At 39.0% G+C, this 26,899-nt stretch overlaps 1 protein-coding gene across 4 annotated transcripts in view; it reads right to left on the reverse strand.

Annotated features, from left to right (window-relative positions):
- The window catches only part of USP24 (ubiquitin specific peptidase 24), a 97,917-nt gene that overhangs the window by 34,756 nt on the left and 36,262 nt on the right, over window positions 1–26,899 (reverse strand). For 3 of the 4 annotated variants that reach the window (XM_081322892.1, XM_081322891.1, XM_081322893.1), the window contains exons 16-37: window positions 26,621–26,728; window positions 25,291–25,440; window positions 24,999–25,130; window positions 22,096–22,207; window positions 19,790–19,866; window positions 18,826–18,966; window positions 17,388–17,441; window positions 16,881–16,996; window positions 14,884–14,950; window positions 12,990–13,100; window positions 12,675–12,773; window positions 12,435–12,596; window positions 10,957–11,042; window positions 10,714–10,807; window positions 9,762–9,917; window positions 8,695–8,792; window positions 5,451–5,546; window positions 5,121–5,349; window positions 4,690–4,849; window positions 4,236–4,391; window positions 3,218–3,288; window positions 2,196–2,356 (exon numbers count right to left, since the gene is read on the reverse strand). In XM_081322892.1, the coding sequence (XP_081179018.1) occupies window positions 2,196–2,356; window positions 3,218–3,288; window positions 4,236–4,391; window positions 4,690–4,849; window positions 5,121–5,349; window positions 5,451–5,546; window positions 8,695–8,792; window positions 9,762–9,917; window positions 10,714–10,807; window positions 10,957–11,042; window positions 12,435–12,596; window positions 12,675–12,773; window positions 12,990–13,100; window positions 14,884–14,950; window positions 16,881–16,996; window positions 17,388–17,441; window positions 18,826–18,966; window positions 19,790–19,866; window positions 22,096–22,207; window positions 24,999–25,130; window positions 25,291–25,440; window positions 26,621–26,728 (2,636 nt within the window). The remainder of the gene's footprint in view (window positions 1–2,195; window positions 2,357–3,217; window positions 3,289–4,235; window positions 4,392–4,689; window positions 4,850–5,120; window positions 5,350–5,450; window positions 5,547–8,694; window positions 8,793–9,761; window positions 9,918–10,713; window positions 10,808–10,956; window positions 11,043–12,434; window positions 12,597–12,674; window positions 12,774–12,989; window positions 13,101–14,883; window positions 14,951–16,880; window positions 16,997–17,387; window positions 17,442–18,825; window positions 18,967–19,789; window positions 19,867–22,095; window positions 22,208–24,998; window positions 25,131–25,290; window positions 25,441–26,620; window positions 26,729–26,899) is intronic. The other variant, XM_081322894.1, reaches the window with a different exon arrangement.

Here is a 26,899-nt window from a genome sequence, read left to right on the forward strand (position 1 = left end):
TCATAAAACTTTTTTACTTTGATTAAGCTAACGGATCCAGACATGCAAATTTTATATTAAAAATAAAGTTGTATTTTTCTTGAATTTTTTTGTAATTGGGAAAATTGGCCTATATCGTGTTTACAAAAATACAATAGCTTAAAATCTTCATTAAAAGCAAATCTAGGATTTGCTACTTGTTTTAATGCTTTTTAAAGCATTGAACATCCTGCATGTTCAACAGAATGCTGCTTTTAAACTGAAAATGTAACCATAATTTTAAAAGGACTGAAATGTAGAGATTGGCTTACAAAGCAACCTTCCAGTAGTAGGATAACTGGAGATGCTGCTGTGTTTTACTACAACTTATCACCTCCCTCTTGAAGAAATTAAGCAATCTCAGACTTGGCACTGAAGGCTCTCAAAAGGTTTGTCTTGGGAAAAAACTGTGCTGGGATTTTCAATAAACTCATTCATCACACTATGACTACGATGAAAAATACTAAATTGGTGAACATACTGCAGCAGTCCCACATAGGAAATGTTAAATTTGATCTTTCAACAGTAGAGGAGGATACTGAACAGTCAAAGGACTGAAACCCACTCATCCACCATACAACTCCATCTTTTCTCCATGACCTTGGTGGTGGTGGTGGGCATAATAGCATTCCCATGTTTAATTTCATCCGGTACTAAACCATGGATATGTGAGACTTAGAACTGGTCATTGTAATTGTGGCTATCAACAGCATCCCCACAGTCATATGATCAAAATTCCACATGGCAGGGAGGTCATGTGATCGCCATTTGCAACCTTCAGTTCTGGTTTCCAACAAGCAAAATCAAGGGAGAAGCAAGCAAGACATTGCAAATGGTGATCATATGATGTTGAGCTTAATGGCCATGATGTCAACTTGAACTGCAATAGCAGCTGTCGTAAGTTGGTGTGGTCATATGACATTGTGCTTGGCAATGGAGTTACCATTGTTAAGGGAGAACTACCTTTACATAGTGGTGCTTTGTTGTCCAGTGATGGTTAATCATTCAAAGTTAATGTCCTATTGATGAGCTAACTTTTCATGAGCTCTCTGTCTCAGTAGAGAACTAATGGACTTGCTTGGACTATTAAAGATTTTATGAATGGGACTTACCGATTTATGGGATTTATAAATGATGTACAAAACAAATAAGATAACTAATGATAATAGGGCTAACACAGGTCAGAATCAAAACCATTTCTTGCACTATTGATTCTACACAAAAACAGTCTGAATGGTCTTTCCTGAAACAACCAGAAAAGTAGAAATTTTCCACTTCAAATTTCTGAATGATTTCTTCCAGCAGTTTCATGTAGATACTAAACTGCATGAGGAAAGACAGATCCTATGAGATAACCAAAGAATAATGGTCTAGCTCAGGGGTAGGCAACCTTGGCTCTTTTATGACTTGTGGACTTCAACTCCCACGAGTCATAAAAGAGCCAAGGTTGCCTACCCCTGATCTAGCTGTTCAACAATCCTTCCACAACACCTCCTTCTGGTCGGAGCCTTACAAGAACACAACAACTGTAGTAAATCAATAGCCCCAATACATAGTTCTACCAGCCTTGTAGGATATCGTGCCTGATAATACTGAAAGTCATTAATGTCATAAGTTATTTACCAAAGGTAAAGCTTTTGCGCAATCTTGGTACTACATCCCTGTCTTCCCATCTGAAATGAACCAAATGTTCTGCAGTTTAAAGTCTGTTTTCTGACTCGGGGTTATTTTTTGCTGACACTGTTTTGACTTCAAGATTTATTATCTTATTTTGTATTTAAATTATTTTACCGTCCTAAACGGAAGCTATATAGAAACGTTTTTTATGGCACACCACAACAGTGAATAAAGTGAACTATTAGCTTGACCTATTTTGCTTGTGTATATTGTACAGTCACATAGTTAAGAATATATTAACTTGGCAAAAAGCTACCATGAACTACTTTCTTCAACTGTCCATTGAAAAAGATCTTACATGAAGAAGTGGGTATATTGGGGCCCAACAAGTTCTATATGATGGCATCATTTCCACAGGAGACTGAACACATTCAGTTCATTTCTAGCACTTAGGCATTTTGCTTCTCTGGCTGAGTTATTTTCATTTAAGTATACATTTCAGACAAATGCTTATATTTAATTCTTACATTCTGCACAGAACAAACATGTCTCCAGCTTACCTCTGGTTGACTCCTCTCATGATGCTGGTAGGTGACCAAAGGGGCAGCTGAGCAGTAAGAATGACACTCAAGAGAAATTGGTTGGGTTTCTGAACCTCAGGATGAGCCAATGTATCTGTCTGGCTAAGGGTATATAATTGATCACAGGCAACACGACGAATCTGGAAAAAAGGAAGCAAATATCTGGTCACAAACCATTCGAAACAAAAGTGCTTTTGGCATCTGGAAATACCAGCACCGTGACATTTCGCTCACTGCATATTAAGCTAAGCCTTTTAGCATGGATTCATCTGAAATGCCTTTTATGACTCTTTTCTTTTACTGTACTATCTTTTTGTTATACTATCCCCACTAAGCTCCTTTTTTTGTTTGGAAATTCTTTTAAGTCTCTATATTCCTATCCTCTCCTATCTTCTAATATAAGATATTCCCAAGCTTGTACTCCAAATCTGCCTCAGATTTGTCCTTCCACCTCCCAAATGACTTTCTCCAGTTCCCTTCCTGTGCTGGAATGAAACTGTGGAGGAGGTGCTCACTGGTGCTGTATTTTGATTGGCAGTTCTATCACCCAATCATTACAGTCTCCCTTGCTAATGGTCTACAAACCTGAAATCAATAGATATCTTTTTAAAAAAGCTGTACTACCATGCTTAGTTAGATAGAACTAAGATTAAATGCATTTCTAACTGGATAATTTTCTCTATACAAGAAATGCTGACAAGTTACATTCTGCACGAAGCAAACATAATTTTGATTTTAAGCTTGTATACATGGATCAAGAATCATAACAACTTTTAAAGTAATGTAATATGTTGTTTCTCCCGTTTCTCCCCCCGCCCCCCAGTACAGCTTTCTTATTCTTGGAGTTTTATGCAGCATGTTATTAATCGTGTAAAATTAGCTTAGGTCAGTAGGAAATATTTACCACTTGTCCCTTATACAGATCTATCCATGTAAAATATGTTTATGTTGCTAATGTCCTGGAAAAAAATATCTTTGAAACAGAAATGCAAACTACTCACCTCAGCACTTGGTGAACCAAGCAGTATATCTATGATAAAATCAGCAACACAAGGGAGATTGTAGAAAGATCCTAAGATAAAAACATTCTGTGTTTTCAAGGTGTTTCATTAGAGTATGCTGCATAATTTTATACTATTTTATACTAAAGGTAAAGGCAAATGTTCCTCCACACATTCGTGCTAGTCATTTCCAACTCTTGACTAGACGCCAAAGGCGCACGGAACGCTGTTACCTTCCCACCGTAGTGGTCCCTATTTTTCTACTTGCATTTTTACGTGCTTTCGAACTGCTTGGTTGGCAGGATTCTGCTACCCGGCACTCGGGATTTGACCCGCCAAACTGCCGACCTTCTGATCGACAAGCTCAGCATCCTAACCCACTGAGCCACTGCGTCCCTTTATTTTATACTAACATATGTCATTTCAGAAAATATGAACAGAGGTGGTTCCTGACTTAAAACCATTTGTTTAGTGACCATGGCACTGAAAAAATGACTTATGACTGTTTATCACACTTATGACTGCTCTAACATCCCCATGATCACATGATCAAAATTTGAGTGCTTGGCAACTGGCATGTATTTATGACGGTTGCAGTGTTCATCTTCTGACAAGCAAAGTCAATGAGGAAGCCAGATTCACTTAACCACCCTGTTACTAACGTAACAATTTCAGTGGTTCCCTTAACAACTGAGGCAAGAAAGGTTGTAAAATGAGACAAAGTTCACTTAACAACTGTCTCAGCAACAGAAATTTGAGGCTCAACTGCAGTCGTAAGTCGAGGACCACCTATAGGTAGCATTTTTATTGTATGTGCTGACCAACTCTCAAGACTCTGAGCAGGTACATGTTCTCACAGCAAAATGCAAGGATTACTAGAAATGAGGAAAGCGTGAATGGCAAAATTTGGGAAGGTTGGACTGAATCTTCACAATGTAACAGGACCCACTTTATGTAGCACAATGATTAATGGAATTGACATTAAATATAAAAATGTAACAGGCTCCCACAAGCCTACCTAGTTGTTGGCTACGAAGTTGCAGACATGTGACCAAGAGAGACAAAGCTTCTCCAGCAATCAGTGCATCTTTGGTGGATACTGAATGCTGCCTTACACAGATTCCAGCATGTAGAGTGGTTGGCTCCCCTTCACTTCCTGAACTGCAATTGCTTCCTGCAATAGATTAAAAAGAGAGATCATATAAAACAGTGGTCCCAACCTTGGCCACTTTATGACTTGTGGACTTCAACTCCCAGAATTCCTCAGCCAGCCCTGGCTGGTTGAGGAATTCTGGGACTTGAAGTCCACAAGTCATAAAGTGGTCAAGGCTGGGGACCTCTGATATAAAAGCACCTTCCTTTTCAGTCTTACAATGCTTTCAGGTTTGGACTGAATTAGCTACCGGTAGAATCAAATGTCTCACAGAGAACAAACTCTCTGCTTTTTCAATTAAATTAAACTAATGCAGTACCTGAGCTGCTAAGCCGATTACGAATCCCAACAGGAAACAAAGTGTTGCTTTCTTTTATTGGCTGGCTGCTCCCCACCAGATCAAGGCGTCCTGCAGCAGCCGCCCATGAGAGTCGCATGAAACAAGCAACTGTAGATGTGAAGTCACTAGCATCCATGGTCTGTAAAGAAAAAGAAATTTCTTGCTTGCTTGAAATAACTAAGCGAAGGTAAGGCGACACTTCAAGTAACCACAAATCAGAGGGTTGTTGTTGTGATCAGTCTATCAACATTCTATACAAATATCTATATCTATATAGTCTTTTATTTTAGTATGGCTGTCGTGACTTTTGTATGGTGGATTTTTTAATTTCCTGTAAACCGCCCTGAGTCCTCAGGGAATAGGGCGGTATATAAATGTAACTAAATAAACTAAATAAATAAATTACTTACTTGTATTGCGACTCGTGCAGCAGGAATTATCTCCTCTACTCTAATGGAGGACCTGTCCGAAACAGACAGTTGCCGATATGAAGACTTCTCTGGAGTTCCACAGATTGACATCTGCCTCGTAGTTTGCCGAGTCATATTACGGAAGGGGCGGGAAGAAAGCGTTTCCACTCCATATTTAGCCACATCTTCATCTAATAAAGTTGGCATTGTTTGCCCAACGAGCAAAAACCTAAACATAAAAATGTGCCATTTGAACCACGAATAGCATTGACTACATTAAGATCAAACTATTCAGTATATTACATATTTCTGAGCAAATCAAACACAGACCTTGCTAGCTGCAAACAGATGGAATATACTCCTTGTCTGGTTTCATAGTCCACTTCTGAGGGGATGGAATCTCTCTGCATGACATTCACTACCAAACTAGAAAATAAAACCATTAGTTTTCTTTCGATCAGGGGTGTCAAACTGCCGGTCCGCAGGCCGGATGTGTCATGCAGAAGCCGCGCCCACCCCATTGCCGGCAATGGCAAAACCGTCCCAATACGTTGCGCGACGTCACGAATTTGACATGTCTGCAATGAAGTATCAAAACTGAACTTTGCTTGTTTAACAGCATGAATAATTACACCGATTCTTACAAACATAAGTCTGGCAAATGATTCACGTCATCACTACACTACTATGACAGAATTAACTTTATGTTACTGTCCCAAATGTTCTATTTCCAATGATCTAAAATTCCACTTTTTGGTATACAGAAAATAATATTCTTTCCTTCCTCTCCTTTCCCTGAACCATGGCTGAGTCACTGGCACTTCAGTTGCTGTATGAGACGCAGTAGTTAACATTTCTGTCTAATGTCTGAAAGTTGAGTCCTGGCAACTGGACTTCTTTTCTTTTTGGTTTGAAACGTTTCACTGCTTATCCAAGTAGTTTCTTCAGTCTATTTGGATAAGCAGTGAAATGTTTCAAAACCAAGAAAAAAAGAAGTCCAGTTGCCATGGCTCAATGTCCAGACAACTCTACCTGAATGACTGAAAATCTTCACTGGCTTCCCTGCCTAATCCATATAGTTTTACAACCCAGAGTACTGGTCAACCAACCAAATATATACAGGAATATGATCAATGTTAGTATGGTTTCCTTAGAGACCTTGATACCTGTCACATTTCAGCAGTTTTATTTTGTGCAAAACTATTTTTTGGAAAACAAAACCCATTTATCACACAATTCTTTAAATAACAACTTCATTTTCTTTCTTGCAATGGGACTTGTTTTCTGAAATCAGCCTCATTACAGTTATGCAGAGCTTAGGACCAAATTAAAGACTGAGAGTCAATTGTAGTTAGTACCTCTAAAAGGTAAAGGTAAAGGTTCCCCCGCACATGCGTGCTAGTCGTTTCCGACTCTAGGGCCGGTGCTCATCTCCGTTTCAAAGCCGAAGAGCCAGCGCTTGTCCGAGGACGTCTCCGTGGTCATGTGGCCGGCATGACTAGACGTCAAAGGCGCACGGAAGGCTGTTACCTTCCCACCATAGTGGTCCCTATTTTTCTACTTGCATTTTTACGTGCTTTCGAACTGCTAGGTTGGCAGAAGCTGGGACGAGTAACAGGTGCTCACTCTGTTACGCGGCACTTGGGATTCGACCCGCTAAATTGCCGACCTTCTGATCGACAAGCTCAGCGTCCTAACCCACTGAGCCACCGTGTCCCTGTTAAGTTAGTACCTCTATAGACAGGTTATTTACAGAAGACCGGTAAGTCTTGTCCTGTCTCCAACCTTCGCTTCCTTGCGAAGGTCGTTGAGAGCGTGGTGGCACGACAGCTCCCTTTGAACCTGGAGGAAGCTGAATATCTAGATCCGTACCAATCGGGTTTCAGACCCGGGCACAGCACGGAGACGGCATTGGTCGCGCTGGTGAATGATCTCTGGCGGGCCCGAGATAGAGGTTATTCCTCTGTCCTGGTCCTATTAGATCTATCAGCAGCTTTTGATACCATCGACCATGGTATCTTACTGCGTCGTCTTGAGGGGCTGGGAGTGGGAGGCACCGTTTTGCGGTGGTTCTCCTCCTACCTCTCGGACCGTTCGCAGACGGTGTTGGCAGGAGGGCAGAGGTCAAGCCCTAGGCCTCTTAAGTGTGGAGTGCCTCAGGGTTCGGTGCTCTCGCCCCTCCTGTTCAACATCTATATGAAGCCGCTGGGAGAGATCATCCGTAGCTTCGGGGTGAAATATCATCAATATGCTGATGATACCCAGCTATTCATCTCCACCCCGAATCAACCCAGTGATGCCCTAGATGTGATGTCCCGTTGCCTGGAAGCGGTACAGATTTGGATGGGAGAAAACAGGCTTCGACTTAACCCGGCCAAGACTGAGTGGCTGTACATACCGTCATCTCGTTTAGTCCAAAATGTTCCATCTCTGACTATTGGAGGAGAGATGTTACCTCCCATTGATAGAGCACGCAATCTGGGCGTCCTCCTAGATTCACGACTCAGTTTTGAAGATCAGATTGGAGCCGTGGCTAGGGGGGCATTTGCACAGATTCGTCTTATATACCAGTTGCGCCCCTTTTTGGACCGAGATGCCCTACGTACAGTCACCCACGCACTCGTTACCTCCCGTATTGATTACTGTAATGCTCTCTACATGGGGCTGCCCTTGAAGACCACCCGGAGGCTTCAGCTGGTGCAGAATGCAGCTGCACGGGTTGTGATGGGAGCTCCCCGATACTCCCATATTACACCACTCCTGCGTGAGCTGCATTGGCTACCAGTTGCCCTCCAGGTGAGATTTAAGGTGCTGGTACTTACCTTTAAAGCCCTACATGGCTTAGGTCCGGGATACTTGCAGGACCATCTGCTGCCGGGAACAAATTCCCATCGTCCAGTACGCTCACACAGAGAAGGCCTCCTCAGGGTACCGTCAGCTAGGCAATGTCGACTGGCGACCCCCAGGGGGAGGGCCTTCTCTGTGGGAGCGCCAGCCCTATGGAATCAGCTCCCCCCTGAGCTTCGGATGGCCCAAAACCTCCAATCCTTTCGCCGCGGCCTCAAAACACTCCTGTTCCACCAGGCCGACCTAGACTGACAGGCATTTTATTTAATTTATATTTAGTATTTTAATTTATCTCTTAAATTCTCTAATTTAATTTATTGCACAGATGTTCTCAATTTTATTTCTATCTTGATCTCTGTACTTATTATATGTTTTGCTGTTAGCCGCCCTGAGTCCTTCGGGAGATAGGGCGGGATATAAATCCCATCAATAAAATAAATAATAATAATAATAAATAAATAAGTGGAAGGAAAGAACAAATACTTTCAGTAAAATTGATCACTACCATGTATGTAAGTTTGAAAGCTACTTAGAAAGTTAAGAATTGTATATAAACAGATTAATTAGTAAGACAAAGTAACTTATCTTCCTGTAATATTCGGAACACTTGCTCAAACATGAATGCTATAGAAACTAAGTTACAACATTTAATTTCAACTGACTTGTAAACATTCAACAGTTTGACCTTAGATAACTCTTCAGCTGATTGAAATATTTAAAAACCAACCTCAGGCCTCCCGCTCTAAGGAAGTTTTCACAAAATGATTTGGCACAATTTCTTGCCATTTCATCATCTGCTGTAGGCATTAGCTTGGAACTCAATACCTAAAAATATTCATAATTTTAGAAACACGCAATTAAACCTTTCTCACCAAATAGTTTGCATGATTTCCTGTTTGGCAACAGGCAACAATATCTACTATTGAATATTATTCAGAATATTATACTTTAAAAAAAAATCATCTGAATTCAAAGGGTCCATTTGATCCACTTCCCATTCACCAGTTATAATGGTAAGTGGGAAGTGAATCAATACAAGTAATAATATAACTTCATGAACATTAACAAAGCTTTTTAAGGTATTGTTTAACAGTACGAAACACCCATTTCAAGGAGATATTTTGATACTTATAGTACATAAATATAATGGAAGAACAGAATTACAAAATGATGACTGATATGTATCATCAATGCAAGGTAAACAATAAAGAGTTATTGGATTATAGAATCTCTAAGGGGACTGTAAAAAAGATAATCTAAACAAAAAATATGGCGCTAGTATAAAATAAGCAACTTGGTGCCTTTCCGAAATTGCTGGACATAAATTCTTATTCATTTTAGGCAGCCGGTCCAGAGATAAGGTATTGTGAAAAATTATAGCTCAAAGCAGTGGATTTAAGTTACATTATGTTGTTTACTCCTCTTTTATGAAAAGTTTCTTTTTAAAATAATTGATTGATCCATATTGCATTACAGTAACCAGACTTACTATAACTACCTTAATTGCTATAGATAATGAGAATAATTGCAGCTCTATTAAATTTTGTTATGGAGATCATAACAAAAGCATTGAATAAATATATTTTATAGTATTAAGAAGTCTCCTAGGAAGTAAGCATTGCTCCAGTTAACTCAGTACCTCTTCTATTGACTGACAGTTCCCCATAGTTGTTTTTTTTTAAGACAGAAAACTGTTCTAGCCTTACATGAAGGTAATGGGAACTGTACATATAGGCAAAAGCATGTATTGTAATTCTGACTTTGGCCTTTCTGTAGCCACAATTTCATTCTTACCTCAAGATTATAAAGCACTCTAAAGGTAGACATTCCTGGAGCAAAAGACCTGAAAAGACTTTCAAGTATTGAAGCCGCACTAGGCTGGTGTTGGTGCTTTGCAGACAGAGAAGGAGATTTTGAAGACTGAGAATTTGTTTCAGACAGCAGTGTTTTCTAAGAGAAAAAGAAGCACAGAGAAAGTGAGTAGAAGGCTATTCTTATACATGGTCTCTGTGAAATTATGATAAATAACCCTCAGAGTTTAAGACAATCTTACGTGCAACACTTATGAGCCCTAACAAAATTTCTAAAACATTCATTACATTTTAAACAAAATATATTGATTTTTCAGAGCCCCCAAACTAATTACCTATAGACTATCCTGTAATCTGCTTTCCTCCCCCAAAATAAGCTTTGCCTAAGGATACCTTTCCTGTCTCAGATTAAACTGCATATGGAATATATTTAGGATTCAGTGCCTGTTGGCTGCTGGCTTATGAAGGCAGTTCAGCCAGGAGTATTAAGATTATATTAAATGAGCATGTAACTTAAACACACATACATTAAAGATAATAAATTCTGCTGTATCTTTAGGGGAGGCCTGCCAGCTAATGCACAGCTATGCCAACCCTGCACTATTTTCCAGTCCCAGGAGCAGTAAACACATTAGACACGCAGTATGAATCTCTAGAAATAGAGTACTCGTATTGAGCAAAGGGAATACCCACTTTACAAAATCAATATTCCATTTTATCCAAACTCTCAGAGACCATTTTAATGTAGCCAGTGACAATTTACATTTTATCCCATAAGAACTAATAGACTGCATCGCTTCAACTTATTTCAGTGAAACCATTACAGTCAATTAATATCATTCTAGTTTTCTTTTCATTAATTTCAGTATAAAAGGTGAGAAGCAAATAAAACTTGATTATTATTAGTTTTTATCATTCTGGTTGGCAACTGGTACCTTTCGTCCGAGTGAGTCTAATTGATCAAGAGCTTCCTGAATAGCTGGATCTGTAGGAATCAATAAAAGAAGCCTCCGAACTCTCAAAGTGATCCTGAAGAATTTGAAAAAAAACCCATACGATGCACTTAGGTTTCTACTAGAGGACAGTCTGTGTGTATTTGCACATGCTTTTAAAGAATATGGATCTTTAAACTCTGCAGCCACAGCATTTCCACACTAGATTAACAATGCTCAACTTACCTCGGCTCTTCCAGGTTAGCAAGCTGGTAAAGCATATCAAATACATTGTATACAAGGGCCATTACTACACCAGGAAGAGATTTTTCCTGAGGATTAAAGAATATATTATGAGTTCTTTCATCTCTTTTAAACAATCTTATTTTTAAGCACAGCTGCATACATTTAAAACTTGGCCTAAAGACATATCCTTCCTTCCTTTCCTAGCATAAGACTTTTTACATCAGCTTCCGGCTATCTCCTCAAATCAAATCCTTAATATGAATCTGCAAAGAAATCAGGGCAACTGTCAATACTGGGTTGGTTTTTTTTAGTGAAAATGACAGAACTTTAGTAGAACATTACATTTCTGAATTCTGAATTCTCTGAGTTCTGGGATGAAGTATTTCTCTTGAACTAATTTAGGGATAGCTTCTGTTTTCCCATTTCTTCCCCTTGTTATTTACGGTTGGCATTATTTCAAACAATTTGGATGCATTTGTTTCTGAAATTCTAGTAAAACTTTGTTGAAGCAAAGAAACGAATAGAAATTAAAACAACAGTAAGGTGGCAATCTTTCACGCTGGCTTTGCCAAGGTTCTTAATTAAAATGGAAAACAGGCTTTCCATTTTAAGTTCATCTCACTTTCAGAACAGCAGCTCTCACCACCTTTTTAGATATTTTTTAAGCTTCATGAGCAACTTGGGATATACCAGGAAACAAAGGACTAAGTTGCCCAAATGCATGTATTATGAAAATATTCTACGTAATCAGTTAATCAATATATTCTGTATTTGGATAGAGAGAACAATATTAGGGAGCAAATCATGGGTGAGCAGAATTCATTTTAGAAAACCAGTTTAATAAAAATTCGGTATCTGCATAAAAAACAATGCTAGAAAAGGAGAAATAGAAGACGCTATCTCTCTCTTCACTTAGAATGTAACTCTTATCTGAAAGGTGCTTTCAAAAAGGCAACTGGACTTTCTTGATTTTTCCTGAAGATGCTTTACTTCTTCATGGATTTCCCACCAACTGAAGAAACTTCAAGAAAAATCAAGAAAGTACAGTTGCCTTTTTGAAAGCACCTTTGGGACAGCCATGACTTGGATGCCTCTTTAAGGAAACGATGGAAGAGTCAGCATCAGAAAAAGGAAAGGAGGCGAGGTTGTCGTGCAGGAATACAATCTAATTTCAGGGCTAATCCGCACGGAGCTCTGTTTCCATCTGTCCTCTTTGCCATCGTCCACTCCCTAGAGATTAAAATGGACGATCTGAAACTTCAACTGGAAGCCACGAACAAGGAGTGTATATCGGAGGTGGTGGCCCTTTGAGAGCTGTATGCAACGAAATTTCATTTTGATCTATGCTGATTGGTGTACATTCAAAGTGACAATAAAGTTGTTATTGTTGTTATAGACATAAACCTAACTCTGACTGACAGTAACATGTCAATTTAATGAAAAATATGACATCCACATTTCAGCCTTTCGTGTTTTACCTGTTCCATTGCATATGATGAACTGAAGACATTGCTACTGCTGCTGGATGAATCGGCAGAACTTGCTGATGGAGTTCCACTTCCCAATGTTTTTACAGTAAGTGTTTGTTCATCAGAGAAACCTAGCTGATGAAGCAGCTTCTGATCTTTATTCACTGTTAACTGAAATAATTAAAAAAAAACATCCTTAGATTTAGCAGACATTACAACTTGAAATATACTTACAAGCAATTAACATACCAAGCTATCGTTGGCAAAGATTTGAATACTGTCCACAGGGGCATTCAATAATTTTGCTATTTTCCATCTGACACTTCCGATGGTTTCATTGCTATGAGCCTATAAAAATAAAAATATTTTTGTCATTCATACTCTTAACTGACTAAGCATATGCCATTAGCATATGAAAAGAATAACTGCATATTAATATGCTCCATGCTGTCTCTCAAGTTCTCATGTTTTTCAGCGTATTACATATTATGTCTCCTATCAATCTTTTTTCAATTAGGAAATTCTGCAATCCTAGAAATATTACCACACGATAAAATTACATACCTCTACTGTAAATGTATCTTTGGTAGACTCATATGTTACATTGAGAGTTAAAAGATGTCCATGAAAGGAAGCACCGTGAGGTAGAATAGTTCGAGGAACAGAGTAAAGATCCTATAGAGGGAAGGAAAATAAAAATATAATAATATCTATCTTTGGATCATTTTCCTCAATAAATAAATGAATAAGTTTTGACTCAGTTTCTCTTTATCTAGTTATGCTACTTGTATAGAAATCACTTCATAGGTCATATTTTAAGCAAAATAATGAAAATTCAAAAGGATTCATAAACTTTTAAGCACCACTGTATATTATTCACACCACTTCAGCAGCATGCAGGGTCAACAATCCACTGGGCTCATTTACGACCACATGCAATTACAAAGGAAACATCCTCCTTCAATCCAGAACATTCCAACAAATCAACCCTAAATTTATAGCCAGGCTCTCCATTATAATTGCATTAACACTGTCACTATACGCAGTGATACTCAACTGGCAAAAACAAACCAGGCTGAACTACGCACACAATGAGCTCAGTGTGCAGATCAACACAGACCAATCCCCAGGGGAGATCCTATTAAATTACTAGCTACAGAGGCAAAACAGCAGAATATGCTGGGTTGTTATTCACAGTTCAACTACTCAAACACACCAATAATAATCTGCAGCCCCTACTGGACCATGATGTTATACTTTCATAGGTTTGGGTGGCAAGCCTATACTTGCATACCCAACCTGAAGAAGATTCTTACCAGGACAACAATACCAGCACGGGAACCATACCTTGCAGCAAGCCCAGTTGTCTACTCCACATTTACATTAATGTTTACCATTACACAAAAAGCTTTACACACCAAGTTAGAATAGCTTGCACATGTCTTCTAATGTGAAATATGTCATCATCTGCCAGCAAAGCTGTCTGGATTCTACATAAGACAAACAGGTCAGCCCTTGCAGAAAAGAATTAATGGACACTAGCTTTTTCATCAGGACTCAAAACAAAATCAAGTTAACAGTAGCATTTTAACCTTCCAAGACATTCCCTCACGGAGCTCAAAGTGGAATTTGGAACAAAGAAACTTTGCTAAAACAACTGAGTAGGAAACACAGGAACATACATGTATGCATCAAGAGATTTCAAGCTATTTTAGAAGAACATACACAATAAGTTCTTAATATAAGTTCTTAATACATCCCCATTTTTAATTGATAGGCAACTGCATTCTGCTTCCTAAGGAACTTCTATCAGCATAACCACTGCCTCCCCCTTTCTTTCATCATCCAATATATTTAAATACATTAGTCAGGTCATTCCATGTATCTGATGAAGTCAGCTTCAGCTCATGAAAATTTATTTCTTAAATAAAACGGCCTACAACCAACCAATATGACACATACAGTTATGACAATGGATAAATTGAAAACTATCGTTGATAGCTCCAGGAGTCAGTTGTCTTAATTTTCTCAACAGGCATTTTCTGCCCACAGGAAATGTGACATTATGTATAGAATCTGCAGCTATTAAAACTGTCTTCTAATCACATTTGTCCTTATCCCGCCCCCCACGCTATACTCCCTGCTCCCAGTATATTCTCACTGCAAGATTTCTTAAACTTGGACTAAGGCAGGGGTAGGCAACCTCGGCTCTTTTATGACTCATGGACTTCAACTCCCAGAATTCCTGAGTCAGCTATGCTGACTCAGGAATTCTGGGAGTTGAAGTCCATGAGTGATAAAAGAGCCGAGGTTGCCTACCCCTGGACTAAGGGATACATATTTGAATTAAGCTGCAGAATGAATCAAATTATAGAAACAGAAATTAAACAAAGGATTCCCAGATACAAACTAAGCATTTAGTAAATAAAATATCTGTACAAAACCATTTTTCTTTTACCTCTATTGTGATAACATAGCGTTCTGCCAGAAGTAGCAATCTCTCAATTATTACAAGTTTTGTTGACCTAGAGTAGCAGAGATTTAAAACAGCAGATGTTTAGATAACTGTCAAACAATATTTGAACTGATTTTGAATTGTATATTTGTATATTTGGATGACCTCTGAATAAATAGCAGAGATTTGAATGAGTTTCTGAAAAATATTTTCAGAGAAGTGGCATCATCTTATCTTGGAATTGTTTTCTGGTACATGATATAAGCACGTCTTACCATGAAATAGTATTAAGTACATGCATGTACGTGTACATGTGTGTTTAGCTCCCAAGTAGCAATTAAATAAGGAGTTGATTTTGACTATTTCTAAAAAACAGTACTGTAACTATATTTTAAAAGAAAAGAGGGCTACCATTGAATAGAAAAGCCCTCTCACCTCAAGTGATAAGGGAGAGCATGAAGCGATTATTTTAATATACTAGACTAATTTCAATCAATGAAATGTATCACACATGAAAATTCAATTACAATATTTATCTCTTCCTTTATGTACGGTCTCAGTTCACAGCAAAAGAAGGAATAGAAAAGAGTACAGGTTTTCTGTATTTTTTGTATCTGGGATGAGTTTTAGTCCAAAATAATATTGGTCACAATTATATTACATTAGTAAGTTGAAAAAATGATGTAGGACATCCACATTAATAAGATAAAAATATGTACGAAGAAGGAGCATGCTTATAAGCGTCAGAACATATTAATATTGCAGGTGTCAAATAATTAAATATAATGTGATTGCTATTTTCAACAAAATTAATAGGACAATCCAATTAAGGAAACCTCTCACTTTAGCCGTGTGCCCAATTTAACCATTTTAACTATTTTTAAAAGCTACACAGCAAACAATGAAAACAACTGTTAAGGACTCTTTTGTGGCTTCTGCCTTCAAATACTAACACAGAACAGAATATAGCAATGAAGCACCATCTAAATGATTCATTTTATTTTATTCACATAGATGTTTGAGCATTAGGAAGAAACTTAAAGCCAAAAGCTGTAAAAGTCTCTTTCTGCTATTGATAATGTTATTTTGTTCACATACTCTATTTGCCACAGATGCAAATAGTAATAGTTTAAACAGATTTTAGTTTATAAGATGTGAAAATGTAATACTATTCCTTCCTTGACATTATTGCAGTCACTAACCAGCACACAATGCTATTAATCACAGTTCTGCACACATATAGTTATCATTCTGGCATTTCATTACCTGACTGCAAAAGAAAACACACAGACAGAAATGATTACATTATTTAGAACCTTTCTGTAAGAAAGAACTTTAAAATGCAGTGTCCATTTTCTCTGCCCTATAATGTTCTTAAACTTTGATCATGTATGTAACTGTTACCTCCAAGGTCACCTCATCCCTCAGCTAGTTCTAGAAACATGACTGGAATCTGTGCCTTCTATTGGATCGCCAAGTGTCTACTTCCTTGAATTCTTTAAAAAACAAAACCCACCGTTCACATATGGTGAGCAACTGAGAAAATAGCACAGATCATAACCGTTCTGTGTGATCCCCAGTTCAGGAAAACATAAGAGTATTTTTTTTTCAAAGTTTAGACAGAACTCCACAAGTCAACTCAAGGTTGACTCAGCCTTCCATCCTTCCGAGGTAGGTAAAATGAGGACCCAGATTGTTGGGGGCAATTAAGCTGACTTTGTAGTAATGCCGCTTGGGGTGTGTGTGAAAGCCCTAACAAGCAGGCATATACATAGAATGAAGGCTACTGCTAAGCTTGTCTTCGGAGAAGGGCGGGATATAAATGTAATAAAAATAAATAAAAATAAATAAATAATACACTTTTTTTTAAAATCGGGAAACATGAAATTGACATTTTGAACTTCAAGCATCTTTTGTGCATCCACAAGACATTTCTAAATCTCTTGTATGCAGTCCTGGGAATTGACAAGGAACATAGATAAAGTGAAGTGTAAGCTTACCTGTATGGAGATTGTACTGATGTTGCCACAGTGGGCATGGCAGTTGCTGTCAGCATTTTGGTAGCTCTGGTAACAGCATGAGTCAGCGTTGGGCCACCAAGAGCTGAACTAGCTGCCTAAAATGGAAAACACTATTGCTGAACTAAAGTGAAGGCTATTAAGAGGACAGCAACCACTGAGGCCACATTGGGAAAATAAAAAGGAGGTTGGGGGTTGGACTAGATGACGTACAAAGTACCTTCCAACTTTATTATTATTATTATTATTATTATTATTATTACATTAAAATCTACACAAAATTTGATGTTAATGAAATAAATATTTCATTGAAGCTGCAGTTAACAGGTAGAACAATTTTGTTCAGAATCCACTTTTACAACTCCTCAATTTATTGATATTCAAGAAAGTAACTTTATGGAGCATTTGATTATGACTCTAGAATTGTACAAGAATAAAATAAAATAAGAAATAAAGATGAGATATTTATTTTAGAAAGTGAACTCTTACTTCTAATCTTGAGTAACAATCAGCAATGAATTTCTTATGGAGTGACACAGAGTCCTGAAAATAATACAGAGCAATCAGTTAAATATATATAGAAAAACCAGCATTATTTAAAATCTAAATTGCTAAATGCAAACATAAGATTGAGAAAAAGCAAAATATTTGCTTAATAAACCTATGTAATTCAAACCAGCCTAACCTAATAATTTGCTAGCGTAACAATGAAAAACAATTTTCAGACTTTTTTCTTTCTTCATATCCCATATCTAGGATGTGACAATGAATAGTTTATTGTATTTCATTGCGTTATGGAACGTATCAGATTTCTAAATGCCTGTTAATATGTATTTTGCTTATAGTTTACTAGAAATTTTGGCTCAAATGTTCTATTTTGTTCCAGAAATGGCATCCAAAGTAAATTCCTAGAATCATAAGAATAAAAAAATTATAAATGTTAATGGATAGCCATTGTATTTTTGAGCATATTTATGCAACACAACAATATAAACAAATAGTACATATTTCTCTGGTTATTCCTGCTGACTCTATGAATCCAGCAAACAAGCTATGGATGGGCTTCATCAACAATATGTTTAGCATATCTTCCAAGCATTGATTTGGATGACATGGTAAAGAAGACAAAACCATCTGTAGTTTGTCAGCTCACGGGAAAAGCTAGTGAAAATGATCAAAGCAGCAAAACAAACTCTTGCTCCCAAGCCAAATTCCCAGAAAATTACCAATAAAGTATCTGCCAAACGCCAATGTAATCAATGCCTTCTTTCTCAAAACAAACAAACTTTGCAAGAGGAAACCTTAATTATGATTTTCCTTCTAACTCAACTCAAATAAACACTGGCATTAATAGAGAGCTAATTAAGAAATCTTTTCTCTTGCAACTTTCCTTTTTTGGGGACAATCAAGGAAGTCTAAATCTCCTTTAAGTTTGTTTATTCCAAAACATTAAAGCAGTGGTGGGCAGTATATTGCCCACCTATATCCTCAGCAACTTTTCATATATGGTATAAGGAGTCCCCTGATTACGTGATTGAAACTAGCCATACCACTTAGATACAGTGGTACTAGTACTTTACAGCACTCTTTCAATATGCTTACAATGTCAGCATATTGCACTCAACAACTCGGGCCCTCATTTCACCAATCTCAAAAACATGGAAGGCTGGGTCAATCAACCCTGAGCCCGTCAGGATCGGACTCCAGACTGTGAGCAGAGTTAGCCTACAATATTGCATTCTAACCACTGTTGCCATTCTGATGCTAGAAACAGAAATAAGCTACAGAATATATCCTTCGCTTTTAGCCTCCTATCTCCCTCTCACAAAACAAACAAAAAACAAAACAGAAAAAAGATAAACCCTAGCCTCATCTATGTACCACACAGCTCTACACATTGTACATGAAATAAATTCAGAATTATTACCTTTTTCAATCGTGGATTTAAATTAATGTAACTATAGTTTATTATTAACTGGATAGCTTCATTAGCTATTTCTTCATCTGGTGACTCCATTGCAATTTTCCAAATAAAGTCCATTCCTATTAATTCCAGTTTTTCTACTTGCTGCAGAAACAAAGAAAAGTCAGTACTTGGAGCAGACAATATGTTACAGAGAACATCAAAATAATCAAATTTACAAATACTTTTAAACATAGTAACATAGAAACCTTAAATTTGCTGTAGGTTCATGTGTCACACTAACAGTTTGTTGAAGAAACTAAAAATAACACAAAGTCAATTTCACAAATGAGCAAAATTAATATATTGCAATCCATATTTGGCCAATCTCTTTTTCTTTTAATTTCTTTCTTAGCTATTCTTCCCTTGTATTTCTAAAGATCAAGTTAAAAACTTCAGGATAAAAACCTAAACAGAAAACCAAATAAAGCAAAACTCACCATGCATTCCTGTAGTATGTTGTACAAAATCACAGTTATCTTTATAAGCAAATTTACAACAATGGCTTAGCAGTTTTATGATAGTAAATGTACAAACTGCAATTTATTCTTTTATACTTATGTTTATTCCAAGAGAAAACCAGACTATATTATAGTTCAATGTGATTATTAATATAGCAAAGCTATTTTTATTATTTTAAAAGTCTCTATGTATAAGTCAACTGCATTCTTGTAACATATACAAAATAAATACCAAGATGAATAACAGAATTGATAAAATTCAAGTGAGTTGACATAAAAGTAAACCCCTAAAGGATTAAGGGTTTAGATTTGCCCTATAGTTTAGTTTTAGATTTAAATTTAGGGCAAATCCAAACAACTAACCTTAAAAGAACCAGCATCTAGCCATCATTTTCCCCCCCGTTTATACTATTTTTGCCTGTGTAACGTGAACGGTATACAGTATATGATTATAGAAAGATGCTTACCAATAGAGTTCCTTGTCGTTTTAATCGATGATCACAAAGATTCACATTTTCAAAAAAGGTCTTAAACAAACCAAAACCTGTTTTTAAAAATGAACGGTGTAAAGGAATCCCACTATTTTTATTTAAATACATAGCACAAATATTGGCAATATAAAACAGTTGCTTTCAGGCAAACTGACAATAGGTCAATATTGTTTAGATTTAATTACACCTCCCTCCCATTCCCCTCAAAAACCATTTACTAGATTGGATTCAGAGAACTACAAAGACAAAGGGCTGGGAAATGGAGATCAGTTTTCAACCTTTCCTCCTGAAACACTTCTTTTAAGAATTGGGAGGCCTTGGTCAATGGGGAGAGCTACTGAGCCTACAAAAAAAATATGAATGCATTCCTCTGGAGAATGACCAATTTGGACGTCTCCTTTCCCATCTCCAGTGCTGCATCCTACATCATCCATGCCAGGATCTCAAAATTATTATTCAGAGAGTGATTGGCAGATAGAGGAGGAATGAGAAAGTACTTCCTACCTACTTGACCCCCCTAGGGCAAGGGCCGGTAACCCAAAACAGTGAAAGAGCCACTCGGAACCGGTTCCCTCAGAAAAGAAAAAACTCGGAGCCGCAAAGAAGGGTGCGCATGCGTCTGCATGCATGCGCATGCGTAAAACAACAGGCTCCAACTCTTCCCCCCAGGAAACAAGAGGTTCGCGGACCGGTTTTCACGCCGCCTTCCAGCTGCTGCCACTACTGCTGCAAACTGGAAAGGGCGATTCGTAGCTTTGGAAGCCCCCTAAGCAGGAAAACGTGTCCCGATGAAGCCTTTTCCTACCAGGCTTTGCTGTAAAACCCCACATCGTCCAGGGCCCCCGTGATCGCCCAGAAGTGACCCAACAAACAGTTAGCACACCTTTCTCGGCCTGCAAAACGCCACAAGCGCAGCAAACGCCCTCTCCAAAGGGAACCGGGAACCCTTCCGCTCCCTAAACCCAACGATTGGCAAATGGCGTCGGCTGGTCTTCTCGTTCCTTTCCCTCCCTCCCTCCCTCTGCCGCCTGCCATTCCCACGTCACTCCTCGCCTTTACCTTTGCTAAGCCTGCCCGTGACGAGTTTGAAGAGGGTGCGGGCAAATTTCACGAGGCCGCGCTTGTACCACTTCCCACACCTGCTCATGGCTCCAGAGGAGGAAGGGCCCGGCTTCTCTTCTGCTAGCTAGCCCGAAAAGTCCTCGCCAACTTCGAGAGCACAAAACTCCCAACTGAAGCCGGGTGGGGGGAAAGGGAGGTGGCCCTTTCGCTGCCACTTCCTCGGACGCTGGGCTTCCTGTGCGAAGCTTGCAGCTTTGGGAGGCACCTGCGCGGCAGCGGCGGTGAGTCTCCCTGGCGATGGGTGCTGGGTCGCGGCACCGTTTTCAGCCCGGGCGCCACCAGAGCCGCCCAAGCACCCTGCCCCTCCCCCCAGGGCCTCCAAACCGCTGCCACCGGTTTGGAGATCATGTTTGACGAAGGCGGAAACTCTGCAAACAGGACGGTTGAGGTTTGGAGAGCTGCGCGTGCAGCTCTCCAAACCGCCGCCGCTCGTTTGGAGATCTGCTGCCACCGTCAAACATGGACGAAGGCGGAAGCTCTGCAAACGGGACGGTGGCGGTTTGGAGAGCTGCGCACGTCTCCAAACCTCCGGTGCCCCGTTTGGAGAGTTGCTGCCTTCGTCCGCATTTGAAAGAAACGCGGAAGGGAGCAGCTCTCCAAACGGGGTGCGGGAGGTTTGGAGCTCCTCCGCCCATTTGGAGATCTGCCGGCTTCGTCCATGTTTGAGGAAGCCAGCAGCCCTGCAAAAGGGGAGGATGAGGTTTGGAGAGCTGTGCGCACAACTCTCCAAACCGCCGCCGGCCGTTTGGAGATCTGCTGGCTTCCTCAAACATGGACGAAGCCGGCAGCCTTGGAAATGGGGTGGAGGAGGTTTGGAGAGCTGCGCACGCAGCTCTCCAAACCACCGTTGCCCCGTTTGGAGAGCTGCTGCCTTCGTTTGCATTTCTTTTGGCCCCAAAAGGCATCAGCTCTCCAAACCTCCGCCGCCCCATTCTCTCAATGGGACTTTTTTTGCAGAATGGCAGAGGCCTGGGAGCCGCATGAGATGGCTTAAAGAGCCGCATGCGGCTCCGGAGCCGCGGGTTGCCGATGCGTGCCCTAGGGAGTTTTTGAAACTAACACGATTTACAGCATCAGAAAATTCACTACTTTTATCCCAAAGTATCTGACAGACTTTCAGGATTATTCTGAAATCCCAAAAGACAAAAATACTTACATACCATTCATAGTGATTTCATAGGACTCCAATTTAAGAATTTTTTCTTTAAAAAGCTGCTGCTGCACGTCACCTTCAAGGTCATGCTGTCCTTTTGTAAACCATTCAAAGCACATCTGTAAAAGAAACACATAATTTTCTAACTTTCCTTACTTGAATAGGCAAATCCATTGTTGCTTATTTCATGAGCCAGAATTTAGTCAGTAAATGCCTATTATTCAAAGTTTGACTTCCGGTGGCGACGCGACGTCGAAAGACAGCCGTTTTCGGGCTGCCCGCTCCGCAGCTGTGTTTTTCCATCGTAAACAGCGCCGATCAGCTGTTTAGATGGATTTGAAGCCCCCTCCTCGGGAGAAGAGGGGGTGAGGCCCCAGGTAGGGGTTGAGCTCTCCGGGGCTGCCTGAGCTGAGAGCTTGGGCGGCTGAAGGATGAGCCCCCCCGAAGCCTGGGTTGCTCCGAGCTGCGCAGCGCCTCTGCTCTGGGATTCTTGGAGCAGAGCCAGGCGTTAGCAACCACCCCTGCCAAAAGGAAATACTTTTGATTATCAAGATGCAGGCAGAGCGGTACAGGAGGTCAAGGTGAAGTGGACTCTTTATTTTTACTCTCTAGCTCAATGGATTTTATAGCTTTAAAGTGAAAGTGCGTAATAAGTGAAAGTGGGGGAAGATGGCGGCTAAAACTTCTAAAGCTCTTCGGAATGCGGGGTCTTCCCTGGTGCAAGAGACCTCACTGCAAGCTTTGCTTCCTCCTGCATCTCCCCCGGTATTGACGCTTAAGGATTTACAAGACGCTCTTGGAAAGCATGCACAACTGATGTCTGATATGATGGATGAAAAGTTGAAAAAGCTGGAGGAGAAATTGGAGAAATTGGAGAAGAAGATGGAAGAGAAGCTGAGAGCAATGAGGGTGGACATCTTGTCTAAGGTTGAATCCGTAGCTGAATGTGTGCTACAGCTGGATATAAAAGTGGAGGATCTCAGTCAAAAGAACTCTATATTAGAAGCAAAGGTATTAGAAAATGAAAATATAAGGGATAAAATGGACGAAGAATTGAGCCTTGTTCAGTATAATCAGATGCAGTATGCTATTAGAATTAGGGGTTTAAAGGAGAATGGTAAAGAAGATTTAAAGCAGCTGATTTCTGAGGCTCTGGAAGGGGTACTGGGCCAGTCAGCATCTGAAATTGAGGGAAATATGGACAAAGTTTTTCGTGTAAATTCATGGATTGCAAGACAGAGGAAGTTACCCAGAGATGTGGTGGTCTATTTTACAAAGAGAGTAATTAGAGATGAAGTCATTCAAGCTGCTTATGATACTAATTTGGTAGTGGCTGAGCAAGAAGTTTTGGTTTTAAAAGAGATCCCTCCGAAGATCCTAAGGAGAAGGAAAGATTTTGCATTTCTAGTACAGGAACTTAAGAAACGTGATATTAAGTTCAGATGGGAGATTCCAGTTGGGTTGGTGGCGACGCACAAAGGTAAAAGACATCGTTTGGTTACTGTGGCTCAGGCACGTGATTTTTATAGTAATGTGTTAAAAGCAACCCCCCTATCATTTTTGGAAGCTGCAAAAGGATACGGTGTGGGAAAGTTTCAAGATGTTGCAGATAGACAGACAGAGGACAATGGTGTTGGAGGGGATCAAGCTACAGTCTCATCGGTTGCTGCAGGAGGCCAGAAGATGACGCGTGCCGCCCTAAGAAGAGCGAGACGAGAGCAAGAGCAAGACCAGCAGAAAGTTATGGAATCTTCAAAGTGTGCTTACAGTGAAGATGTAGGAGGAGAGCGGTCTAAAGAAGTTTTGGGGGTCATGACAGAGGTGCTCCAAAGGTTTTGGGGCGTTAAGATTGCTGATTAAATTTTTAGATTAGAATGTCAATGGAGTAAAATTATTATAGAGGAGAAAGAAAGTTTTTTTTCTTTTTTTTAATATTTTACACAATTTAAGATTGATGTTATTTGCTTGCTAGAAAAGTATATTAGGGTTATGGACTTAAAGTATGTGTTGAACTAAGAGTGGGTATGTAAGCTCCTAATTAACAACAAGTTGTCTTAGAGATTGCCTAAATTTTTTTTTATATATACTCTTTTTATCTGAACTTTTATTTGAACTTAAGGATGATTTGGAACTGTGAGACATTTGGCGTGATACATGCAAGAACTATTTTTGATTATAGTTTAGTTTGGTTGGAGATTATTAAGATTAACAGAGATAAGCGCTTTTGGTGCGTAACTGAGAATTTGTTTGGAAATTAGAGAAAGGTGGGAGAATGCAAATAGCAGGTGAAAGTTTTTTTTTCTTTCCTTTTTTTTTTAAATTAATATGAATAAGGACTGGGATTAAGAAAATTTATTTTGAGTAAAGATCTTTTCCTGTTTTCCTCTTTTTCTTTTCTACTTTATTTGTAATATTAATATTGTTTGTACTCATTTTATATGAGCTAGAGAGAGATAGAATTTATAGTTTATTGTTGATAACATAGGGGTGTTTGTTTGTTTTTTGATTTTATGCCCTGTATTTAGCTCTGGGAAGTCGGGGGGGGGGGGGAGGAGGGAGTGGGGGAGAGGGATAGGGGTGGGGGAAGGGGGGATTAAAGTCAAAATGTATTGTAAAACTTTTTAAATAAAAAAAAAAGTTTCATGTATGCATAAAGGTCCAGTAAGGTATATTTATTGATATTTATTTTGATTAGCTTTATGCTTACCTTGTATTTCCTTTTTTAAAAAAATACTGTTTCTATTTTTGTAACTTGAATCAGCTCAGCAGGGCATCAATATAATTGAGCTTACAAATGAATAAAAATTGGATGTAGTAATATGGGTAATCAAGAGGTGCTACAGTAGGAAGCACTCTGAACAACCCTGCATTTTTACATTGATTTGCTTCCTACCATTTGCGGGATCTCACCTCTCGATCTAGCTCACAAACATCTTGACCTGTTACAAGGCATTCCCAGATTTCCCGAGCACGATTCCATCCTAAATAGAGGGTGGCCTCTTGAAGAAAAAATGCCAGAAATTTGAGGTGTGCCTCTAAGTACTGGAAAGAGAAAAAGAATACACTTGAGTTGCAGTGAGTATTTTTGAAGAGATTCTTTTGCATTACATTTTTGTGCTCATATTTTTCCTTTTTAAGGACCTTGTTTGTATTTAAGCCTTTTCTCAATGGTTTTGGTTTTTATAAGCCATTGTTTGCTTACCTCCCGATAGGTGTACCGGCCATCCACCAGTGCTGCTCCTGAAAGGCCTCCAGCACCTGCTACTGAGGCAGCCAATCTGTGGCAAGCTATTAAGCTTCCTGTTACCAGTTTCACTATCTCAAAGTTTTTCTTCAAGTCTTGAATAATGCTCTTGACAAAAATATTTTTTAAAAAATCTGTTAAATAAGTCATTATAGTATATACACTTTATATATTGTATTGTATTACAGTACATTATATTATATTGCACTATATTATATAATACAAGCCTGATTAAAACAATCAGGTTTTAAATAAGTGGAAGTTTCCGGCGTGCATCTCTGAGCACAAATCCTATGGAGGCATAAGATTATTCAGTTTATATCCTCTTCGTGCTTCTGGAATAAACTACCAAGTATTTTGAATACATGTTGAACACTTTCATTTTTCTTAACACTGAACAAAATGCTTCATTTCTAAAATAAACATAATTTAATCATTAAATTTTTAGTACTAATGTAAAGTGTATCTTTCTTAATTTAATTTAATATTCAATGTACTGTGACAATAGCACAAATTATTCATGAAAAACACAGCCACAAGTCATGTATTTATTTACAACATAATTAGTAAAGCAGGGACGCAGTGGCTGAGTGGGTTGGGACGCTGAGCTTGTCGATCAGAAGGTCGGCAGTTTGGCGGGTCGAATCCCGAGTGCCGCGTAACAGAGTGAGCGCCTGTTACTTGTCCCAGCTTCTGCCAACCTAGCAGTTTGAAAGCACGTAAAAATGCAAGTAGAAAAATAGGGACCACTACGGTGGGAAGGTAACAGCGTTCCGTGCGCCTTTGGCATCTAGTCATGCCGGCCACATGACCACGGAGACGTCCTCGGACAAGCGCTGGCTCTTCGGCTTTGAAACGAAGATGAGCACCGGCACCTAGAGTTGGGAACGACTAGCACGCATGTGCGGGGGAACCTTTACCTTTTACCTTAGTAAAGCATTCTTGGTTTATTTTTTAATGTTTAATCTGGCTTTAAACTGGATGTTATTTGATATTTTCATAAATACAAGACCGTAGATGATTTAATGTTTTCTTTAGTCTTTTAGTTTTTGTTTTGTCATTGCTAAATAGGTTGCATATTGTCTCTCCAGAAAGATAATATGTACATTCAAATATTACAACGTATTTCTAATCCTGATTTCGTTGTCAAGGTCCAACTACCCTTTATCAAGGTGATAATATGTAACTTGATAAACATGTATAGTAACTATTTAAGTTTTCCCATTTTTATTTTTCCACCTCCACTCCCTTTCTCTGTATGTGTGCATGAAAAACACACAGTACTCACCTTATCTTGCTTTTGGTAGGTTTGTTTAATAAACGAGCGTGTGATCTCATGGAGTTGGCGTAAAGCTGGTACCACCCACACAAACTGAGGATTATTGTGCTGGGATGACTGATAAAAGATACCAACAAATTATATATTTAGAATCCATGGATACACAGCATAGATTTTCATAGCTCTGTTTCTTATTTTAGACTACTTTTACAAATTATTCTTAGTTTTCCTAGATTTAAAAGATTTTTTTTCCAACTTATCTTTTAGAAATCTGTATATAACACTGAT

The sequence above is a fragment of the Vipera berus genome (assembly GCF_964194415.1).
Source record: "Vipera berus genome assembly, chromosome: 3".
NCBI classification, from domain to species: Eukaryota; Metazoa; Chordata; class Lepidosauria; order Squamata; family Viperidae; genus Vipera; species Vipera berus.